Source organism: Chenopodium quinoa, unplaced genomic scaffold (genome assembly GCF_001683475.1).
Source record: "Chenopodium quinoa cultivar QQ74 unplaced genomic scaffold, ASM168347v1, whole genome shotgun sequence".
In the NCBI taxonomy this organism is placed as follows: domain Eukaryota; kingdom Viridiplantae; phylum Streptophyta; class Magnoliopsida; order Caryophyllales; family Amaranthaceae; genus Chenopodium; species Chenopodium quinoa.
This window is the reverse complement of record NW_018743397.1, coordinates 304,375-328,755: the sequence shown is the minus strand read 5'-3', so window position 1 is coordinate 328,755 and position 24,381 is coordinate 304,375. Positions and strand designations below refer to the sequence as shown.

Below are 24,381 nucleotides of genomic sequence, written 5' to 3'. Positions count from 1 at the left end.
ATTACAAATGTTGAGAGTATATACGAGAAAAGTATTTATTTTAAATATAGGAATTATTGTCTTTCTAATTAATACCAAGTATCAAATAAAAGTACTTTACAGTTTAATGCCTGAAAATATAAGCGTAGTCTATCTAATGCGTTGTACAAGTGTACAACATAATACCACGGAGCTAAATAGTTACAATAGTATCTGCAAGCTACAATGGAAGGGCTAAGAAGCTAAACTATGATATTACTATTACATTACCAATTGCTCCATACATTTGTATAAATACACCACCTAGCCCAAACTAAGGTTCAAACAATATTACCACAATGCTGTTGTATGTAATAAGTATATTTGTTTGACTTTAATGTAAGTTTAACTGTTGAAGTATCATATATACTAACTCAGCCTTTGTGTTACTACTGTTAATTCTCTTCAGTGCAAAATTTTCCAAAAGCTACCTCCATATCTCACCATAATATTTCAATAACCTCTATAAGCTAGCCATTCTATCGATTTTATTAGCTATCATCAACAAATTGGAGTCTAAGAAGATTGAAATGTCATACAGATGGGAGGATTGAACTTCAACAAGGCAAGTATCGATGATGGAAGAATCCACAGCCCATCTCCACATATCAGTCCTGAAGCGACTGCAGGAATCATCAAATTTGCTCTCTGACTGTTTAACTTATGCCACACAAACACCACCAAGCTCCCAACACACATGTCGATGGCAAAATAGGCCCCTACAAGAAAAGGCACGGCCATTGCCATCGGAAGTGGAACCCACTTCCCGATCTTTTTAGGGGAGACATCCCTCACCAAGTTGGCCACAACAGCAAATCCGAAAAATGCATAGCATAGTTGCAGGCAGTGTTGAGGTAAAGCTGAAAAGCCCTGCACTCCGAGGATGGCCATGTTCCGGTAGATGAGGGCATAGGGAGCTTTGTACTCTCCATCAGGGTTACCAACATCAAATGCATTATAGAAGAGGAAGAATGTGAGTGGGGCCACAACACACCCGATTGCAGTCCCAATAGCCTGGCTAAGAAGCATTGATCGAGGAGAAGTGAGGGTAAGGTGGCCGGTCTTGAAGTCATGCATCAGATCAGAGGAGATTGAGACAATGGACTTGATAAGACCACAGCCTACGAGCCCTGCCACCACACCAGAATCTTTACCTGCTAAAGCAGAAAGTACGAAAAGTGCTACTTTTCCATAATTGTAGGCCATGTTCATATCAGTTAAACCAGCGCCATATGCATTGCAAAAACTGAGAGAAGGTGCTAATATGTAGGCCGCAACAACATAATACCATTTCAACTCAGGGAACATTTTAGGTATGATAATGATAGAGATTACGGAGAAGAATATGTAGCCAACACATGCAAGCCAAATGGGTATTCTCTCTCTCATGAAGAACTCATTTCTTTGAAGATCATCTGTTTCCCGCTTTTGGCCATCTGGACCTGTACACAAAATCAAGCATTAGTCCATTACTAGTATGTACTACAACAATTAACACCCAGAATGGATCCAACCCACATGCACGGGCTAGGTTGGTTCACATGTATATAAGACATAGAGTTGCTAGGCTCCTCACTATAAAGCACCAAAACACAGTCAATATCTTGTCATGAATTGGTAATTTGAGAGTCTCACTTACTTGAGCTTAGGTTATTTTCCTTCATGCGATAATGGATGCTCCGAATGGTGAAGAATAGTATCTTGAGAAAGTTGTAGAGCCCGTCACCTAGGATTAAGGCTATAGAAATGAAAACCTGGAAAAGATTATCAACAAGTGCAGCAAAAATCAGAATTTCCATCACTTTTCAAGGCATTAGTATTATGTTGGACTGATCTGAAGCATGAAAATTAGAATCCCAAATTTAGTTCACACCTTGTATCCATTCAGACTCTTCATGCTGCTTTCTGGCAAAGACGAAGGGAACCAATTTCCTTTCAGGTCCCCGATAAGTGGCCACATTACTCCCCACGATAGAACAGCACCAAAAAGTAATGACAGGTTTACTAGGTGAGAGCAAATCATTCCGGCTCCAATATAGGTCATGCTAAAATCAAAGTAAAACCTGCAAAATTTGATTCGAACAGTTCCAATTATGAAAAATGGATTGGTAGAGTAAACAATGGCAAAAAATAGGACTGGTTACTCACGAGTTTTGCCATGCTTTTAACCCAAATGTTGGAAACTGAGAAAAGCCACACTGGTCTCCACCAGTATAAAACCACTGGAAGAAACCCCATAGGAAACTGATGGAGAAATATTTCACAAAGCCACGAACTTGCTTCCTATAAAAAAAAATACAAAGACTAACATTGGTCTCTAGCAGCTTATCATGAGAAAGTTAAATTAGGTTCATTTATATTAAAATTAGCTTACTTGGCTATCTTGTCACCTTTGGGGGTGTGGAAACCATTTATAAGAACTGCTGTTGCAGTTCCACTAGGATAACTTAGCTTGTAGTCTATTATCATGATCTGCAGATCAAATTACAGAACGTTCAAGGGTATGATACCATAAAACCTTACAAAAATGATATTGTGGCAACTTATGCAACTTCTCAATATAATTATTATTTCTCAATATAGTTACGATTCTTATAAATTTTATGACTTGAGGATAAAAGACAAAAGCAAGGAGTGGCAGAGAAGTTCCTCTCTGTAAAATATTATAGGCCTTTAAGGGTTTGCTGACTACAGGCTGTAGTATGAACACAACTCGCACGAGAGAAGGTAAACCAAATTTCTCCCAAAATTCTTAACTCACCATCTAATCTGTTCAATAAGTATCCACACAAAAGGATTATTTTAACTAATCATCAACAGAACTGTTTTTTCATTCATCTGAAAATACTTCACAAAAAATTATTTCTGAAGATCTTTCAAATATTGAGCTTTGTAACATGCATTACCTTGCACATAATAATGTACACTAAGAGAATAACAAGTCCAAAAGAGAAAACAGTACACATTAAGGTAGAATCTAAGGTTTAAGCGAGGATATTACAGGACAATAGGAGTCAGAGAAAGTATGTGATTTGTCATTCTCTAAAACATTCCTATACGGAGATGTCTCTTCCTTGACCGTTAGAATGTAAAGTGATGCAAACAAGATCACATGTTTGCAAAGAAAGTAAAACGAATATGATTAGCAGGACAAGGAGAAAAAACGGAAGGACAATACAAAGAATAAAAGTTCTTGTTCATCGCAATCCACATGTTACGATTATTTTCATTATTCTTCATTCTCTTTCAATAGGAACTAAGGGACCAAGAACGCCGAAAATGCTATAAAAAGTAACCATATCTGATAGTGGGAGTTTAACCCCACAACAATATGCCCAAAACAAAACTAAACATAAGGTGGAGAAGCAAAGTTAACAAGAGAATATACAAAGATAAAGTAAGCCTACATAATAGCTAAGCTAAGAGAATGTTCTAAGGTGACTATGTGATTGCATACCCATTATCTTGATCAAAAAGTTCTTTGTTGGTGATACACTTTATTTAGAATCTCTTTTCTTATTACATGAAATATGGAAAAGTAAAGGATGATAAATTAATACAGACCTTTCTTAGAGGAACCAAAGCCAGCAGCCCAACAAAACTGCTAACAAAGAGAAATCCAGTCATCCAACCAACTCTAGGCTCCTTGTAGCTATTCGGGTCATTTCCCACCGAATCGACCCCAGCTTGTTCATATGTCCTCTTATTCAGACCCAATAGATATGATCCAAAACCACCTGTAATTTGAAATATGTAAGGTAAAATACTGTTACAAGTTATGCAGTAGTAAACCAAATAATATATCTCATAACAGCAAATTAAGCTATAGTTCAATTACACTAATAAATCAAACTAAATAGAGTTAAGCCTTAAGCCTCTGTACACTAACAAACCAGTATTGCCACACTATTAGTTAAGCCTTATGTAACAAAGTTACCAAACTTGTGTCTACTGCTAGGTCTGCTACCATGTACAAGCATATACTATGTTACTCAGAGTCAAGAGTCTCAGTCTCAGACTCAGTGACTAGTGTTTTATGTCGTACGTTGTACACTTGTACGTGCCTAAGTGTCAAACTCGGCCATCTTATTAAAAAATTTGCATGTTTTAGTTCAAATATGATGAAGTGCCAAATATCCACACCCATGTCAAACTATAACCATTTAAAACATCGCAAGATCGGTTCTGAGGTGTGCTAGGTGAAATGAAAAGTCCAAGTAACATCAATATAACAAAAATTGTACAATTCAACATTGGACATCATAACATCATGTATTTAGCAATTAAAAACTAGTAGTTAGAAAGGTTGGTTATCTAACCTCCAACAGCAATACTGTAGCAAGCAACAGCACAAGTTTGAACAACAGTATTCTCTTGTCTAGTAAAAGGTGTGGTTACAATCCCAAATTTCTGAAGCAAGCTAGTCCAACTCCGAAGTACAACATAAGCAACAAGAGCAGCTGAGACGTTAAGATTAGGAACAAGACCAGTTGTAAGATTTAGCTTCATCACTATCACACTGTAAATAATCCCAATTAATATACTGGCAATTATTCCTCTTATTGTAATTTGTTTTTGCCACGGTGGCACTCTCTTTATTTCTTCCTGCACCTTGTTTTGCTCTTCAAAATCTTCTCTTTCCATTTCCCTCATTTCACCATTACTTCCCATTTCCTGTAATTAATTACCGTAGTTAGTAATTGGTATAGAGAGACACGAACAACAATGATGTAGACGAGATTTAATGTCGGGTTTTTGGAGCCACCCTAAAGACTATACCAATTAAGCTAGCATATGTCCACAAAAAACCCAATAAAAAAACAATAACTTTATTTATAATAAGTAATAATCAAATTCTGAGAAGAGAAAAATGCCAAGAACTATTACCTCACTTCAATAGTTTCCAAAAAAGTTAAAATAATTCAGATTATGTGACGTTTGCAAAGACAAAATTCCCAGCTATTGCTCCTCCAATATCATGAAATTCTTCCCAACATGAACAATTACACGCAAATGGGTATCTCTAATATGCAATCAATTTGCATAAAAACTCCTGATAATCTAACAAAAACCCCAAATCATCAAATGGGTGTTTTAGAATTTTTATAAAAAAGAACAAATTTATAATCTTGAATAAACAAGAAAAATTGCAGAGAATGGAGAAGAAATGAGGAATGATTGAGGATTTATAGACACGGGAAGAAAAGATACTAGACCAGAAATGAAAATCAGCAAAGTTTCGACACTTTACAGTCATTAATTCTGGTACTGAAAGAATTAGTAGTACAGAACATTGTACTGCACATAAAATAAAATGTAATAAAAGTTTAAATATATGAATACAAATGTTGGGCTAATATTGATGTTAGCCTTCTCGTTGACTTCTCTTTTCATTTTCGTCCTACCTCCACTATATGATCGGAATTTGGAAGATGATTTTGACATTGGAATTTTTTTAATTAGGAGTATTTAGCCTACTTTCACTCAAAGCAATACGACAACTTTTAAGCGTGTGGCCAAAACTAGGTGAACCTAAATGCCATATGTCAATTTCGTCAAGTAATTCATCGATCGATACTTCATTGATTATTGAAGAATATTACTCCTTACTCGTATTATGTCGGCCCTCCTTTAATATCAAAAGACGTCTTATTAAACTGAGTTGTAACACGAGATTATATCATACCAAATACTTTATTTTAAAAAACCTTATTACAGTTATATGATTAGACAATTAAGTGATTAAAATTATAGCGTTTAAATGAAAATAAATAATCATGTCTCATTAGCAATTAAATCATACTTGAATGCTTTGTCAAAAACTAAAACATATTACTATAAAAAAAAAATTAAAAAAATTCATACTTACAATTTCCAAAATTAGAGAATGGTATTGCCGTATATAAGACTACTAATGGCAATCCGAAGAGTGTGCAAATGTATCGTCATGAACTCATGGTGTCAACATATACTTCATATAATAGATTGAAGTTATTGCACATTTATAAATTGAATTTCTTGGTTGAACTATTTATGAATTGAAGATTGAATCGGTGTAAATTTCTATCATCTCTGTTAACATTGCGGCTCGGTGAGCTTATCATATTATCGTTGACTTTCTCCCTTTGCTCAATACTCACATGTCACAACTCACAAGGAGATCCAAACACATGTATATATGTATAATGTGATCATTTGGGTAATGCCATATGCCTATATGTTTAATCAAAGTGTGCTCTAACATTAAGTGAAGCAATAAATGTGATGTGTATCTAAAATTCAGTTTTAGATTTTTCAACTGAATTTTAAATGCACATCACATTATTGGGGCATAGTGATTGGTTTTGAGCGAGAGGTAAAAATTTAAATCTCAGCCCTTATAATATTTTCGGTCAACATTAATTTGCTGAAATTTGTCTTTTGGGGACGGAATAATTGTTAGAAATAATACTCAATTTAATATTTTGGTGTTTAGAGAGCTACAAGAGCGAGTGATGAGAATCGAAGTCAGAATTACCAGGAATTGGGAAGAAACTTGAGTTATTCCTCACTCTCAGAGCTAATAATTAGATTCTTGCACGACATAGGGCTTTTATCTGTGTAGGTGTAATGTGGTATGAGGCTCCCTAAAGAAGTTGAGAGTTAGGATAGAGATAGCGGAATAACTTGCTAGGTGAATGTTGACGAAAACACACTATACATTGAATTTGTAGAGGAAGGCAGGAAGCAAAATATTACTTTGTCGCTTCGATCTTGTACTAGCAACTTGTGACTTGTACTTCCTTGTTAGGTGCATGGTTGAGAAGTAAGAGAGCAAGTACGTACAGAAGAAAGCTTAGATTAACAAGTCAAATTTGTCAATTGTCATGGTTAGTTGTTCAAGGGACTCCATCATAATTCATAAAATAGGGAAAAGAGTATTAAACCAAATTACACTAGCTTACTAGCGTAAAGGAATTGCCATCCTTCCATCACACATAAGGACGACAATGGGTTCGAGCCCTAACTAAAAAATGGCTAGTCGGCTAGACCCTTCCCCTTTAAGAAATTGAATCCAAATATATAAAATGTGTGGGATTTGAGTCTGAGAGACCTTGATGGCTTGTTAGGATATGAACCCAATTCATGATTTGTGTGTCACAAAAGTTAATTTCAAAATTATGTTAACTTGCAAAAGTTGCAATGGTCAACATTAACCATACATTAGTTTCTTCCTATCCCCCCTATTGGCCTATTGTCACTCTTATCTTATTCCTCAAATATTTCACCATTAGTTCACTTAAAAAAAGAATCACCAAAAAAAAAACTCTTTATTTTTCTTAAAACAACACATATTTATTAAAAATTTTAACTTTATTTAATCCTTAAGATTAAAAATCTCTTCCAAACTCTTTTCATAAAGAAAAAAGAAACCACTTTCAAATTAACCACCAATCGTAAAAAGTATGAGAGATGTTAAAGAATCATCTTAGAGGGTTTTTATTATAGAGAGTGGGTGATAGATCAAGTGATTAGAGTTTCCCCCCTTCCCCCCTCCCGGCCCGATTTAAGAACATTATGGAATCGACATTTAGTTCTCCGTCCAACAAAAGAATTATGACAACATTAAAAACCAGAAAAGCCATGTCTAGACTCTAAACCTGTCGATTCGGGTCAATATGTCGGATTCGGGTCAAATTTTGGGTTGTTTGGGTCATTTTCAAATGGTTTGAATTGCTTGGATCATTACAAATTATGATAAATGAGTCAATTTCGAGTCATTCAGGTCGGGTTCGGATTTTCTCTCAGTAGAACGGGTTTGGAATAGGATCGGAGTACCGATTCGGGTTAGAAATTGACAGGTCTAGCCTTGTCTAGTAGGTTACTACGTTCCAATTACGAGATGGTTTACATAAAGATTATTATCTTGGGTACTTAAAAATCTAGCCATCTTATTTTATGGATCCAAATCATAAACCATATTATTGGCAGTCCAATTTATATGACCAAACAAGCCCAATACAATGAACTACCATGTCCCAACACGAACAACATTAGTTTAATCGTCACCAACAATATTTAGTTTCCAGAAGATTTCTCTCTCCTCTTCTTTTCTTTTCCTCCAAGAACCTCTTAAGCTTCTTCTATTTATCCTTCTCCCTCGAATCATCCCAAAATCATTCAAACCCCATTTTTAATTTCTGGGTAACAATCTCCTGAATATAAATAAAATACAACAATAATTTAATCTGGGTTTTAGAGATTTTGGGGGAAATGGGAAGGAATACAGAAACAAAGTTAATACAAGAACTGGTGTTATATGCAGCAAGTGCAGCTCTTAGTTGTTTGGTATTATTTGTTGGGCTTAGACAATTAGACCCTAATCGTGAAGCGTCAAAGAAAGCCCTTGAACAGAAGAAAGAAATTGCTAAGCGTTTGGGTAGACCTCTTATTCAAACTAATCCTTACGAGGTAATCATTCTTTTTTTCGGTTTTTATTGTAATTTCTCTTAGTTTTTATGATTTTATTATAGTTTTTCTATCTGGGGATTGTTAATTTTGGGTTAATTTTGTTTTTGATTGTGAATTTGGAATTTTCGAGTTAGGGTTTTTGCTGGGGATGATTTTGAATCATGTGTAATGTATTGTTTGTATGGTTTTTGTTGGGATAATGTAATTTCATGGTTTATTGGTTGAGAATGTTATGTATAAATTTCCAATTTGTGTTCTTGTTCATGTCAGTTTGTTAGAGTTTTGATGGGTTTTTGTTAATTTATTTTGGCTATTTTGACTTGTGCTCATTTGCTATCTTTGTCTTAAACAATTAGTACTGGTGTTAAGGTACTGATTTAAGGTATAATTATTTTGAATCTTCTGAAAAAGTCAGCATTGGATTTTAAGGGACTAGACTTTGAAATTTTCATTAGGTATATTGAGCATTGCAGTAAATTTCTTGCCTTACTTAGGGTAATGGAAATCCCTAAGGTCATTGAATGCATCTAGATTCGGAACTTTGACCTAGTACAACGCCTTTATACTGTGAGATAAACTCTTACGTAGAATGTGAAACCGTCATTCTTTGATTTTTTTTTTTTTTTTTATTAAGGATTGTTAGATTTAGTGTTCCCTAATTGGGGTAGGTTACAGATTTTCCTTGAAAGAGTAGGTTTTTTTCGTCATGTGTTAGTATAAGCTGGTTACTCAGGTGCAAGTGATTTAAGTTTCTGACACGTCAAGATTAGAAGCTTCATATATGGGTACAGTATTCTTAAATTGGACACGGGTGCGGGGATGATACGTGTGCAGGGATGATACGTGTGTGGATATACAACATAAATGGAACGTAATCTTGTTTTTAGAAGACTTTCTGCAGGAATTGTAACGTATTCTTGTTTCGTTGTTGAGATGTTAATGTGAAGCATATTTGTGAGTTGTGGGCATGTATACAACATATACTTCTTTTTTCCTTCATTCAATTCTTGCATTTTTTTTTTTCTGTGTTTGAATGAGCATTAAATTGTCGGGTAAGGAAACATGATTGTTGGTGTGTTGAGTTTTGACACGGCTATGAAATGAAGTGTTGTAGTAACATATTGCATCATATAAAAATTAGAGTGCTTAATGACTCATAATGTAGGCATATTTTGGCTTGTAGATTTCAGGGGTTAGCCTTTTTTGTGTCATCACATATAAATTAATAGAATACCCCCTCCCCCCACCAACCAATGCAATTTCTGACTTTTTATTTTGTAAATTTTTGGTCGTCTCTGCTGCAGGATGTTATTGCATGTGATGTTATAAATCCTGACCACATAGAAGTCAAGTTTGACTTAATTGGGGGTTTAGATAGCATCAAGCAAGCACTTTATGAGCTTGTCATTCTTCCATTACGGAGGCCTGAGCTGTTTACGTATGGGAAATTGCTTGGTCCTCAAAAAGGTGTTTTACTTTATGGTCCTCCGGGAACTGGAAAGACTATGTTAGCAAAAGCTATTGCTAAAGAGTCTGGAGCAGTTTTCATAAATGTGAGGATTTCAAATTTGATGAGCAAATGGTTTGGTGACGCACAAAAACTCGGTAAGTTTTAAGCTTGAATTTGCATGCAGTTTATGGACTTGATGATGCTTGCATCCTTGTGGTGGTCAAGAAAACAACTTTACTTGGGTTAATATTCTTTTTTTGGTGGGAGGGAGAGGGCAATAGACTTGTTTGCATTGTGTGAAGGCATGGCAAATGTTAATGCTATGTTCTTTGTAGATATCTTGAACTTATAATGCTTTTGGTTTGTTTTAGAAACTATGAGATGAATTTGAGTATCACAAAGAAAAAAAGATTGAGAAGAAACTTTGAATGTGTCTGTTCATCATTAATTTTGGTAAATTATGACAATCTTAATATACCATGTGCTTCACTGAAGAATTAAGTCCTTGATATTTTAGAAAAGAGTAATGTATATGGGAAAACTAGATTTTGTCTGCTACAGTAAGTGCTTTGGCAGACCTTTATTGACTTTTCTTATAGTTACATAATATCTTTTTAAATTTTTTGCAGTTTCTGCTGTGTTTAGCCTGGCATACAAACTACAGCCTGCTATCATATTCATCGATGAGGTTGATAGCTTCTTGGGACAGCGTAGAAACTCTGATCATGAAGCATTGACAAACATGAAAACAGAGTTTATGGCTTTGTGGGATGGCTTCACAACTGATCGTAAGTTTATTGCATCTGATTCTGTAATGATTAATTTTATACATTAAATCATATGCATCTTTACTGAGGACCTTAATTCTTCAATTCATTAGATATTTAATTCACCCTAAGTTGACCACTTGGCTTATGATGATTTTGTCTTGTTTGTATAGAGAATGCCAGAGTGATGGTTCTTGCTGCTACAAATCGTCCATCTGAACTTGATGAGGCTATTCTTCGCCGATTTTCTCAGGCATTTGAGATTGGAATGCCTGTTCGCAAGGAGAGGGCAGAGATATTGAGAGTAATCCTGAAGGATGAGAGGGTAGAGGAAAACATTGACTTTGATTATCTAGCCAGCTTATGTGACGGAAGTACCGGTTCTGATCTATTTGAGCTTTGTAAAAAGGCTGCATATCTTCCAATCAGGGAGCTTTTAGATGATGAGAAGAGTGGGAAACCACATCATGTAAGCAGCCTTTTATGTCGCCCTTTATTGTCATGTTGTTCCTTTCGTTTCTATACTGGACAGGTTTAATTATATAATCAGTCTAGGAGATATGGATCATATGATATGAATGGTGTTTATAATTGGAACTTTTTAATCATAGCGGGTTAGGGCATGGCTTTTGAGTAATTGACAGAATAAACAAGTATATATTACCCTGTCACTATATATCATGTTTTACTATATATCATGTTTTAGGTCTTGGAAAAATAATATGAGATAGATTAAGAGTCTCTCCATATCACCCTTAATGATGTTTAAATTTAGGATTACTGCAAATAAGGACTACTTTGATATGGTGGAGATATGAGGCTCTTAACCAAATAACAGGAATATGGAGAATTAGGTTATGTGTAATACAATTCCGAAAAAGTAGCCACTGATCAAATGTGGCCTATTATTTAGGGACATAGTAAGTCTCATAGTGCATACTTAGTTTCATATCCTCCCTCGGACTGGTTGGTTAGTTCTTGGTTGTTGATTTATAATGCTGGCAAAAAATATTGGAAGTGTAAAATATCCCGCAATTGCTAAAGGAAATGATTTTCCTTTCATGTTTGAATGAAGTTGCTTTTCACCCTTGATTCGGTAATCAAAATTTGATACTTGTAATTTATGATGAAAGGAAGTAGTTGCAGAAAATGGCATTTACTTGATTGTTAACTTGCTTTGCTGCTAAGAAGTTTTGACTGTTGGTTGACTGGTGTTCTATACTTTTTCAGGCTCCAAGGCTGCTGACACAAGCTGATTTAGAGAAGGTCCTTACTACGTCAAAAAAGACCAATGTGGCTGCACATGAATACTCGAGGCTAATGTCGCAATCGTCTTCCTGGTCAACACAAGAGGATGGAGAGGGAGTACCAGTCCAAAACATGATCAATGAGCTCTCAAAGCTTGTTCTCGCCCAAATGTTGAATCTGCAGTCTGATAATCAAGAGAGCTAAGCTGCAATAGTTACTGTCTTACTGAAGCTTAGTAGCTAATTTGAAATTAGTAGTCAGGTGGTTGGTTAGATTCTCCACTGATCCAAAGTTTTGTCGAATATCTCAGTCCTTCCTATATTACTATACTACACCATATGGGATGCGATTTTATGTATAATTTCTTATTTAACTTGCTTCTTTAGGTGCCTCATATTCATTTATTGCTGATACAGAATTTACTCCTGTCACTCTCAAAGATACCTTCTGTCAGCCTGTCGCTTGTTTTTGGGAGTGAAAGCTTCTTGAAATCATTGATGTATGGAAGGCTTGCAATATGCTACATATTGTGAGATATAGGGTTAACTTTAAAATTTCAGTGGTTTATATGGTATCTAGTTTTGTTTTTTCTTTCTTGTATTCAGGTAACATAATGTTCATCTAGTAAGCTGTACTCGTAATAATCACATGTAAATGTTCATAGTAAATTGACCTTCAATTCTTTACCACTCATTACCATTTTGGATCCCGACATTGGGTCGAGACAAAAATTTGAGTTCAATAACTTGTGCTTAAATAAGCTTTGTTTGATAACTATCAAATGGTATTTACGTAGTATATGTTTTCCCTGAGATCTCCCATATGGCATGTAATCTAACTATGTAAGCTCCAAGTGTTGAGCTATGCATATCAACCTTGGCCATACCCTTGTATAACATTAACCTGCTATCATCTGATCTTTCTAACTCATCTCATGAACTCGAATTCGCAATTAGTTGTATCTCACCGAGGATGTCATTGTGGAAGAATAAGATACAAATTCAGATCACCTCAAAGTGTGACTGCTTGGAAATGCAATTGTTCAATGTGCTCAAAGAGGGGTAAAATCTCTTTCAGTGTTCCTTCTCATGACTTTGAACTAATTTTAGGTGAATCAAACATTACTACATACACTTTTGGTTCTTGCACTGCTAAGCATACGTTTTGTAACATCTGTGGCATCACCTCCTTCAACATCTCAAGGTCGAACCCTGATGCTGTTTCGGTTAACTTTGCTTGTGTTGATCCAGGGACTATCAGGCATGCTGAAATTAAGAGTTTTGATGGCTGTAATTGGGAGCATTCCCATCTCTTGCAAACAGGGAATAGCTCCAATTAGTCACTGTTATTTATCTTTTATGTCTGTTTTTTGAAATGAGAAAGTAAAATCAATAAAACATAATGACATAATTCGAACAGTGTAGTTTAATTTTGTTGTCTTTCTACTCATAAATGACATGTTTCTTCTTGAAAAAAAAAACATGTATTAGACAGAAATATTTCATCATTATTGTTGGCTTGTGCTTGTTTAATTGTTACTGATTTGTTGTTTGCAATTGTTCTCCATATACTTTGATATTATCCTTGATAGGTTTAGTCAAATTAGGCGTCTTACTGATCAAGAGTGTTCAAGTTGTATAATGGTTCTTCCGTTTATTTTAATCATAACTTCCGTGGATGTCATTTATGATATCACATTAGTCGTCTTTTGTGATCTCTACATATGGAATAAAAAGGATACCTATACGTTGATTAGATTCGTCTTATCTTTTTATAATTATAACGTACAATTAATCTTACTTTTAGCAGCTGTCAAAAGTTGACCCGATCCGACCCGAAATTGCAACTCAAACCCGATTATAAACTGACCCATCTGAATCTGAAAAAATGGTGACCCAAACCTGACCTGAAACCAAGCCTAGACCCGAGTTGACCCAAGTATGTGAGACCCGAACCCGAACATGAACTGACCTGGAGATGACCCGACCCGAATATAACCCGTAAATTATTGACATGAACCGAGCCCAACTTGAACGGAAATGGACCCAAACCCGTTTTAACCCGTCAAAACCTGAATTTAACCCGACTCGTTACTAACCTGACCTGAATTCAACCCGATTCGTTCCTAACCCGACCCGAATTTAACCCAACTTGTTACACACCCGACCCGAAATCAACCCGACTTGTTATTGACCTGACCTAAATTCAACCCGACTTGGTATTGACCCGACTCGAATTTTACCATAACAATTACTAACACGACCTAAATATTCAACTCGATCTGTTACTAACCCGACTCGAAATCAACACGACTTGTTATTAACCCAACCTAAATTTAACCCAAATTGTTCCTGACCCGATTTCGAATCACCTTAAATGCAATTTAGACCACCTTATTATTGTTGATCAAAGCATTTTGTCTAGGGAGACCAAGTAAGCCCAAGCCAACAAAAGAAAGGAGCATTATCCTCAAATTTAAGTGTTAAATATAGTATATATTTGTTGTATGGTCAAAGGAGATAGTTATCTTCCTAAATTATTGACTATAGTTCCCTAGTATATTGTCATATATATATTATAGTAAAAGAAATAATTAGCTTGATAAAAATGATAATTATCTATTTATAGTTAGTTGAACCCAAATATCACCTAACTTGGAAATTACCCGACCTGATTGTAACCTGCAAATTATTGACATGAACATAACCCGACTTGACTTCGAGAATGACCCGACTTGAAAATGACCCAACCTGATTATAACCCGCAAATTATTGACTTGAACCGAACCCGACTTGAACCCAAGAATGACCCGACTTGAAAATGATCCGACTAATTATAACCTGCAAATTATTGACTTGAACCGATCGAACCCGACTAAAACCCGAGAATGACCCGACTTGATTCTAAATCGCAAATTATTGACTTGAATTGAACCCAACTCAAACTCGAGAATTACCCTAACCCGTTTTAACCCGTGAAAACCCGAATTAAACCCGACCTATTGTTCTCCCGACCCGAATATAACCCGACATGTTATTAACCCGACCTAAACTCGATAAAGAGTATGACCCGATGTCACCCGACTCAAACACGACTCAACCCAAACCCGACCTGCATAGGTTACGGAATTAATCCGAATTAACCCGATCCGAGTTAACCCGACCCACTCTTACCGACCCAAACCCGATCCATTTACCCGGATTGATAGCTCTATCCGAAACCTCCAAAATGTCTCAAAAAGCGTGGATATTAGCCTTCAATTTTAGAATTTTTTGACTTTTTTCACTCGTAAATAAAAATTGTCAAAATGTTAACCATGGTCCCTAGCTAATACCCTCCAGGAGTCCAATTGGCAGGGTGGAACCATCCAATTTGCCTTTAAACGACTAATTTACCGGTTTACAACTTGTACCGATTTCATTAACTCAAGCTTACCACGGACATTTATGACAACAAATAATGAACAAATATGGTTCCAAACGATATTATATGACCTTAGATTTATCCCCTATAATTTCAAGACTTTTCGACACCGGGACCTGAAGACTCCAAAAAATCTCAAAAAGCGTGGATACTAGCCTTCAATTTTTGAATTTTTTGACATTTTTTCACTCAGAAATAAAAATTGCCGAAATGTTTACCATGGTTTCTGATATCCTATGGGAGTCCAATTGGGTGAGTGGAACCATCCAATTTGCCTTTAAACGGGTAATTTACCGGTTTACAACTTGTGTCGATTTCATTAACTCGAGCCTACCACAAACATTTATGACAACATATAAGATCATATATGGTTCCAAACGGAATTATATGACTCCGATATGTATCCCCTAAAATCTAAAGGCTTTCCGACACTAAGCTCCTAAACCTCCAAAATTTCTCAAAAAGCGTGGATATTAGCCTTCAATTTTGGAATTTTTTGACTTTTTTCGCCCGTAAATAAAAATTTTCAAAATGATTTCCATGGTCCCTAATACCCTCCGGGAGTCCAATTGGGTGGGTGAAACCATCCAATTTGCCTTTAAACGACAAATTTACCGATTTTCAACTTGCACCGATTTCATAAACTCTAGCCTACCACAAACATTTATGACAACATATAATGATCATATATGGTTCAAAACGGAAATATATGACTCCGAGATGTATCCCCTAAAATTTAAAGGCGTTCCGACACTGTAGACACCTAAAAATGTCTCTCCAAAACCAAACTCGATGATAAACAACCTTTCACCGCCATTATTGGTCGGGCTGAGTATTTAATCTTGGAGTGATTAAATCCATATTTGCATTTCATAAACCAACCCAATTCCTATCCCATTTCCCCAAACCATAACTTATTTTCCTCTTTTCGTGTCTTTAAACCCAAAATAATTCATTTCGTATCCTTTAAAATCATTCATTTCGTGTCCTTTTTATAAAAACGTTTAATCCAGTTTATTTTGGTCCATAATCTGGGTTCAATGATTGAATAGTTGGATGGGGCTTTAAAGAGCTTTTCAAAGATATATTATAAGCCCAAATCCGAGTTATAATAAATAAGTTATGGCCAAAATATTAATTTGAGCCCAAACCGAACCTAAGCCCACCTTACCTACGACCTAATGATCATGTGGAGGGTCCAAATTATTTTATCCCATTCCTAAACCAATTAGGATTAATTGGAATCTTCTATAAGTTTCTAAAAGATCTTAATTATCCTTTTTGAAAAGATAAGATTAAAGAGTTTGAAATTGAATAAAATTCCTCCTTTTGAAAGTCCTACTTCTATTTGAATTGAAAGACGTTCAAAGATAGACAGATATTATGTTCGTGCCTCATATTTTTATCCAAATCTTAGATGGTTGGATATCCCTTGAAATTATCTTTCCAATGATATATTATAATATCAATTTCGAGCTATAACGGAAAAGATATGAATAAAATATCAAACCCTATCCAAAACTGACACCGTCTCACTATTTCGGTCATATCTTTTATTATACAAAATATTTTAATTTTATTCTAATTGTTTTAGAACTTAGATTTCAAGAGCTTTCCAACGATATCTTATTTATCTTATTCCGATTTCTGGATCAAAAGATATGATAAAAACAAAAACCGCAAAAAATGCAGTCTATCGCAAGAGTTTTATCCGATTCGAATTCTTATCTTTTCTTAATTATTCGACCCTATTTTTTTTTTATCTATAAATAGAGGTCATATCACCCCTTTTCCAATCATCAATAAGAATTATCACAAAATAATTTTCTCTCCCTATTTAGCCTAAATTCTAGCCACCCTATTCTCTCATAATACTTCCCCTAAGCACTCCAAGGAGTTCATACAGTACCCAAAGTTATATACTTAAACCAAGGCGTGAAAAGTATAATTAACTGAGGGTTTGGACCAAATAAACTCTACTTTTTATCATTTTTAATTATTTCAATTTGATTTATATTTTTATTGAAGTTACTAACAGTTTATTCATGATGTAGCAATTCAAGGAAATGCAGAATGTGAGTAATTAATCACTTAATTACTCTTATTTTTATTCTTATTGCTAGTATCATGATTTGGGTTATTATTATTATTTGATTTGACTTATGCTATTTATTGTTAAATTGCTTCCAATATTAATGTTAATTCTATTATTATTTATTGATCACCATATTGCATGTTTAAAGGGAATATGTAATTGAAAATCACGCCTAATAAGATAATTTAGACAACCAGCTTAGGTTCCTTTTTAATCTTGTTGTTAATCTACTGATCATAAATATTTTAGAATTATATGTTGCATTAATATTCAACCAATTTAGCTTAATAATAGTTTGGGGCAAATTGAATTTTTGTTTGTATGCCTTTGAGATCGCAGGAATCACTTTTCACTATAATTTAAGAATCGAGTAGAGGCCAATACGGGCGAATGTGACTCCATGACTCACTTCGTACCATCATCCCCGATCCTCATTTCATGGTTCTGAACCATATGGAGTTAGTAATCTCATGGATTATGAATGGGGTGTAACCTTCACAGGTCAATCGTTGTTGCCTATCGTTGTCCCTTTATCGTGGTTGCCTTTTATGATCCTTGAACGGTTTAAAAACTTGTTGGCGGCTCCCTACTTTCTTTGTCCCTAACCGTATATGTCAATTCCCACTTCCTATGAGTGTTAATCCTATTCACACATGCTTTAACGTAGGCGCACTTCAAACGAAGCCTACAGACACCAGGCCCCGAAACCTCCAAAATTTCTAAAAAAACGTGGATATTAGCCTTCAATTTTAGAATTTTTTTGACTTTTTTCGCTTGTAAATAAAAATTGTCAAAATATTTACCATGGTCCCTTATACCCTCCGAGAGTCCAATTGGGTGGGTGGAACCATCCAATTTGCCTTTAAACGACCAATTTACCGGTTTACAACTTACACCGATTTCATTAATTCAAGCCTACCACGAAAATTTATGACAACAAATAATGAACATATATGGTTCCAAACGACATTATATAACACCGAGATGTAACCCCTTAAATTTCAAGACTTTTCGACACCAAGACCCGAAAACTCCAAAAAGTCTTTAAAAGCGTGGATATTAGCCTTCAATTTTTGAATTTTTTGACATTTTTTCGCCCGGAAATAAAAATTGCTGAAATGTTTACCGTGGTCTCTAATATCCTATGGGAGTCCAATTGGGTGGGTGGAACCATCCAATTTGCCTTTAAACGGGCAATTTACCGATTTACAACTTGCGCCGATTTCATTAACTCAAGCCTACCACTAACATTTATGACAACATATAATGATCATATATGGTTCCAAACGGAATCATATGACTCCGAGATGTATCCCCTAAAATCTAAAGGCTTTCTGACATCGGGCCCCAAAACCTCCAAAATTTCTAAAAAAGCGTGGACATTAGCCTTTAATTTTGGAATTTTTTGACTTTTTTTCGCCCGTAAATAAAAATTGTCAAAATTTTTACCATGGTCCTTAATACCCTTCGTGAGTCCAATTGGGTGGGTGGAACCATCCAATTTGCCTTTAAACGACAAATTTGCCGATTTACAACTTGCACCGATTTCATTAATTTATGTTTACCACGAACATTTATACAACATATATTAATCATATATGGTTCCAAACGGCATTATATGACACCAAGATCGATGTATTCCCTGGAATTTCAAGACTTTTCGATACCTAGTCCCGAAACTTTCAAAATTTCGCAAAACGCGTGGATTATTAGTTTTCAATTTTGGCATTTTTTGACTTTTTTTTGTTCGGAAATAAAAATGGCCAAAATGTTTACCATGGTCCCTAATACCCTCCGAGAGTCCAATTGGATAGGTGAAACCATCCAATTTGCCTTTAAACGGCCAATTTAGCGGTTTACAACCTGCGCCTATTTCATTAACTCAAGCCTACCACGAATATTTATGTTAACATATAATGATCATGTATGGTTCCAAACGACATTATATGACCCCGAGATATATCACCTAAAATCTCTAGGATTTTCGATACCAGAGCTCGATACCTCAAAAATTTCTTATAAAGCGTGGATTTTAGCCTTAAATTTAGGAATTTTTTGAATTTTTTTCTCCTGAAAATAAAAATTGTCGAAATGTTAACCATGGTCCCTAATACCCTCTGGGATAGGGATGGCAATGGAGCGTTTTGGATGCGGATGATGGTACCTCCATACCCATACCCGCCTAAAATTTTTATACTCATCCCTGCCCCACCACCCGTGGGCCGTGGCAGGTACAATATCTACATCAATTCCCACCCCCACCGGGTACAAGATAGGATCCGTCCCCGCTCTATCACCTTAGTTGGATATTAATACGCACCTCATACCCGCTCCAAAATCGTCTCAAACCCTTTTCCATGATGCTCTATTGTATCACATTAATGACGATAATACCAAATTAGGTTAAGAAAATTGGGACTTTCACTATTCAATCTTATTGGGTTTTAGGGGATATCAAGTTTAATAAATTCAAAACTCTTCTAAATAATTATGGTGCGGGTATAAGATGGGTACGTGATGGGGCGGGTCTACTCTAAAATCCATACCCGCCCCATCACCTATGGCAGGTACACATTTTATACTCATCTCCGCCCTATCACCCGCCAAACCTTCCTCCATCCCCGCCCCACTTGGGTGGGGATGGGACGCGTCTCCCATTTAACCCGACCCACTGCCATCCCTACTCTGGGGTCCAATTAGGTAGGTGGAACCATTCAATTTGCCTTTAAACGACTAATTTATCGATTTACAACTAGCATCGATTTCATTAACTCAATCCTACAACGAACATTTATGAAAACAAAGTAAATAATGATCACATATGGTTCCAAACGACATTATATGACCCCGAGATGTATTCCCTAGAATTCCGAGACTTTTAAACACGGGCCCCGAAGACTCTAAAATTTCACCAAAAGCGTGGATCTTAGACTTTAAATTTTTGAATTTTTTGACTTTTTTTTTTTAATATATGGTTCCAAACGGCATTATATGACTCCAAGATGTAATCCTAAAATTTTAAGGCTTTTCAACACCGGGCCTCAAAATCTCCAAAATTTCTCAATAAGCATGGATCTTAGACTTTAAATTTTTGAATTTTTTGACTTTTTTTTTTTGTCCGGAAATAAAAATTTCCGAAATGTTAACCATGGTCCCTAATACCCTACGAGAGGCCATTTGGATGGGTGGAATCATCCAATTTGCCTTTAAACAACCAATTTACCGGTTTACAACTTGCATCGATTTCATTAACTCAAGCCTAACACGAACATTTATGACAACATATAATGATCATATACGGTTTCAAACGGCATTATATGACCCCGAGATGTATCCCCTAAAATCTCAAGGTTTTTCGACACCGTATTCAACCTCAAATATTTCTCAAAAAGCGTGGATATTAGTTTTCAATTTTGAAATTTTTAACTTTTTTCGCTCGGAAATAAAAATTACCGAAATATTTACCATGGTCCCTATTACCGTCCGATAGTCCCATTGGGTGGGTGGAACCATCCAATTTGCTTTGAATTGAACAATTTACCGGTTTACAACTTGCACCGATTTCATTAACTCAAGCCTACCACGAACATTTATGAGAACAAATAATGATCATATATGGTTCCAAACAGCATTATATGACCTCAAGGTGTATCCCCTAAAATTTCAAGAATTTTCGACCCTAGGTCCGAAACCTCCAAAATTTCTCAAAAAGCGTGGATATTCTTCAATTTTGGAATTTTTTGACTTTTTTTCGCCCGGAAATAAAAAATTTCCGAAATGTTTACCATGGTCCCCAATACCCTCTGGGAGTCCTATTAGATTGGTGGAATTATCAAATTTTCCTTTAAATGGCTAATTTAGTTACCGATTTAAAACTTGCACCTATTTCATAAATTCAAGCCTACCACGAACATTTATGAAAATATATAATGATCATATATGGTTCCAAATGGCATTATATGACTCCGAGATGTATCTCCTAAAATCTCAAGCCTTTTCGACACATGGCCCCAAAACCTCCAAAATTTCTTCAAAAGCGTGGATATTAGCCTTCAATTTTGGAATTTTTTGACTTTTATTCGATCGGAAATAAAAATTGCCGAAATGTTTACCAGGTTCCCTATTACCCTCTGGGAGCCCAATTGGGTGGATGGAACCATCCAATTTGCCTTTAAACGACCTATTTATCGATTTACAACTTGCACCGATTTTATTAATTCAAGCCTACCACAAATATTTATGACAACAATTAATGATCATATATGGTTCCAAACGACATCAAATGACCCCGAGATGTATCCCCTAGAATGTCAAGACTTTTCGACATCGGGCTCTGAATTCTCCAAAATTTCTCAAAAAGTTTGGATATTAGCTTACAATTTTGGAATTTTTTGACTTTTTTCGCGTGGAAATAAAAATTGCCAAAAAATTTTCCATGGTTCCTAATATCCTCCGGGAGTCCAATTGGGTGTGTGGAACCATTCAATTTGCTTTTACGGCCAATTTACTGGTTTACAACTTGCACCGATTTACCGGTTTACGGCCAATTTAATTAACTTGCACCGACCCCGACTTGAACCGAAATGGATCCGAACCTGTTTTAGCTCGTCAAAACCCGAATTTAACCCGACTTGTTACTAACCTGACCTGAATTTAACTCGACCCGAATTTAACCCAACATGTTACAAATCTGACCCGAAATCAACCCGACTTGTTATTGACCTGACCCAAATTCAACCCGACTTGTTATTGACCCGACCCGAATTTTACCATACCTATTATTTACTAACCCAAAAATTCAACCCGATCTGTTATTAACCTGACTCAAAATTAACCAACTTGTTATTGACACGACCTAAATTCAACCCAAATTGTTCCCGACTCGATTTTAATTCACCTTAAATGCAATTTAGACCACCTTATTATTGTTGATCAAAGCATTTTGTCTTGGGTGACCAAGTCAATCTAGGTTAGCAAAAGAAAAAAGCATCATCCTCAAATTTAAGAGTTTAATATAATACGTAGTATATATTTGTTGTATGGTCAAAGGAGATAATTATCTTCCTAAATTACAAACTATAGTTCACTAGTATATTGCCATATACTATATTATAGTCTCAGGGAATAATTAGCTTGATAAAAATGATAATTATCTATTTATAGTTAGTTAAACCCGAATATGACCCGACCTGATTGTAACCTGCTAATTATTGACTTGAACATAACCCGACTTGAACTCGAGAATGACCCGACTTGGAAATGACCCAACCTAATTATAACCCGCAAATTATTGACTTGAACCGAACCCAACTTGAAAATGACTCGACCAGATTATAATCCGCAAATTATTGACTTGAACCGAACCCGACTTAAACCCGAGAATGACCCGACCTGATTGTAAACCGCAAATTATTGACTTGAACTGAACCCGACTCGAACCTGAGAATTACCCTAACTCGTTTTAACCCGTGAAAACCCAAATAAAACCCAACCTATTGTTCACTCGACCCGAATGTAACCCGACCAGTTATTAACTAGACCTAAATCCGACCCAAACTCGATAAAAAGTATGACCCGACGTGACCCGACTCAAGCATAACCCAAACCCGACCTGCATAGGTTATGGAATTAATCTGAATTAACCCGACTCGAGTTGACCCGACATGCTCTTACCCGACCCAAACCCGACCCGTTTACCTGGATTGACAGCTCTACTTACACTTTAGCAAACTTGAAAGTAAAAAATATTAGCGAAAGCATTATCCTAACCCCTTTCTTTAACTATAACAAACCAATCAACTTATTGATAATTAAAGAAATTAACGATTGAATTCATCTCTATTTGTTTCACTAATTATTAAATTTCTTCCCTCCCTTTTGACAAAGCCTACTTTATGTAAGCTCGTGCAACGACCCACTAATAAAACACCCAAAATCATTAGAAATAGACCCTATATAAAAACATCGACCAATTTTTCCCAAATTCATTCATCATTCATTCATTTCCCTTTCTTTCTTTCTCCTCTGCTCAAATGAGCTCAAACCCAGAACCAACCTTAGTAACCCACAATGGAGGATGCCATTGCAAGAGAGTAAGATGGAAAGTAGAAGCACCCACCTCTTTAATTGCTTGGAAATGCAATTGTTCAACATGTTCAATGAGAGGTAACACCCATTTCGTTGTCCCAATAAATAATTTCAAATTAATTTCTGGAGAATCAAACATTACTACCTATACTTTTGGGACCCATATTGCTAAGCACACTTTCTGTAATGTTTGTGGAATCACCTCTTTCTACACTCCTCGATCGAATCCAGATGGTATTGGGGTTACTCTGGCTTGCCTTGATCCTGGGACTGTAACCCATGTTGAAATTCGGAGCTTTGATGGTATTAATTGGGAAGACTCTTACTCTCAGTCTGGGATTTCTGCTTGTTCAAAGCTCAAATCTTGAGGTTTGTTTCAATTTTTGGTTGGAATCATAATAAAAAAGTCTGTTGGTGATTTGTTATTGGATTGTGTTTTTGAGAAATTTCGGGTTATAATTGAATTGGGTTTTTGTTAATGGGTTTGAATTTTCAGGAAATGTTATCAACAGGAGCAAATAAATGGAGTTGGAGATGTTTACTGTATACAGTTGAACCTCATACTGTGCACATGTGAGTTGTTTTACATCGGAGAAAATAAGTGTTACTGTATTATGATACCCATATTATCTATTGTACTCCATATCTTATAAGTTAGAGGAGTTACTCGTCTTGGGTTTTATTGCCTTATGGCTTCTGCTTTGTATTACTATAGCAGCTTCAAAGACAGACATATAAAAGGTAGTGCTTATTTTATTGCCATGATTTGGGTGAAATTATTCTTGTAACTCGAAAAGCAGTTAGTCAATTTATTATATTTTCAAAATTGGAATAGCAATTTA

The 24,381-nt window shown here is 35.7% G+C and overlaps 3 protein-coding genes and 1 pseudogene across 4 annotated transcripts; 3 read left to right on the top strand and 1 right to left on the bottom strand.

The window, feature by feature from the left end:
* Nucleotides 1-205: 205 nt before the first annotated feature.
* Nucleotides 206-5,436, bottom strand: LOC110738867 (metal-nicotianamine transporter YSL3-like). The gene is made up of 8 exons (XM_021919311.1): nt 4,906-5,436; nt 4,338-4,692; nt 3,583-3,755; nt 2,393-2,490; nt 2,167-2,301; nt 1,892-2,081; nt 1,658-1,772; nt 206-1,460 (listed from the first exon to the last, which is right to left on the bottom strand). The coding sequence occupies exons 2-8, from the start codon at nt 4,687-4,689 to the stop codon at nt 535-537; spliced, it is 1,989 nt and encodes a 662-aa protein (XP_021775003.1). The 5' UTR covers nt 4,690-4,692; nt 4,906-5,436; the 3' UTR covers nt 206-534.
* Nucleotides 5,437-8,084: 2,648 nt separating this feature from the next.
* On the top strand, nt 8,085-12,534 carry LOC110738866 (ATPase family AAA domain-containing protein 1-like). The gene is made up of 5 exons (XM_021919310.1): nt 8,085-8,469; nt 9,774-10,074; nt 10,549-10,707; nt 10,860-11,155; nt 11,917-12,534. Exons 1-5 carry the CDS (start codon nt 8,272-8,274, stop codon nt 12,136-12,138), a joined length of 1,176 nt encoding a protein of 391 aa, XP_021775002.1. The 5' UTR covers nt 8,085-8,271; the 3' UTR covers nt 12,139-12,534.
* Nucleotides 12,535-12,868: 334 nt separating this feature from the next.
* Nucleotides 12,869-13,273, top strand: LOC110738911 (annotated as a pseudogene).
* Nucleotides 13,274-23,359: 10,086 nt separating this feature from the next.
* LOC110738865 (centromere protein V-like) lies at nt 23,360-24,377 on the top strand. Of its 2 annotated transcripts, XR_002514667.1 has the most exons (3): nt 23,360-23,908; nt 24,036-24,101; nt 24,132-24,377. XR_002514667.1 is itself a non-coding variant. In XM_021919309.1 (2 exons), exon 1 carries the CDS (start codon nt 23,485-23,487, stop codon nt 23,905-23,907), a length of 423 nt encoding a protein of 140 aa, XP_021775001.1. In that variant the 5' UTR covers nt 23,361-23,484; the 3' UTR covers nt 23,908; nt 24,036-24,377. The 2 variants fall into 2 exon arrangements, 1 of the variants encoding a protein (XP_021775001.1); XM_021919309.1 differs by having other exon boundaries at nt 23,361-23,908; nt 24,036-24,377.
* Nucleotides 24,378-24,381: the final 4 nt, after the last annotated feature.

Coding starts and splice junctions, on each gene's coding strand:
- LOC110738867 (XM_021919311.1), bottom strand. CDS start 4,689: ATGGGAAGTAATGGTGAAATGAGGGAAATGGAAAGAGAAGATTTTGAA. Junction 3,756..4,337: donor CTACAGTATTGCTGTTGGAG/GTTAGATAACCA, acceptor TTCAAATTACAG/GTGGTTTTGGATCATATCTA. Junction 2,082..2,166: donor TTAAAAGCATGGCAAAACTC/GTGAGTAACCAG, acceptor CAAATTTTGCAG/GTTTTACTTTGATTTTAGCA.
- LOC110738866 (XM_021919310.1), top strand. CDS start 8,272: ATGGGAAGGAATACAGAAACAAAGTTAATACAAGAACTGGTGTTATAT. Junction 8,470..9,773: donor TTCAAACTAATCCTTACGAG/GTAATCATTCTT, acceptor TCTCTGCTGCAG/GATGTTATTGCATGTGATGT. Junction 10,708..10,859: donor GGATGGCTTCACAACTGATC/GTAAGTTTATTG, acceptor TTGTTTGTATAG/AGAATGCCAGAGTGATGGTT.
- LOC110738865 (XM_021919309.1), top strand. CDS start 23,485: ATGAGCTCAAACCCAGAACCAACCTTAGTAACCCACAATGGAGGATGC.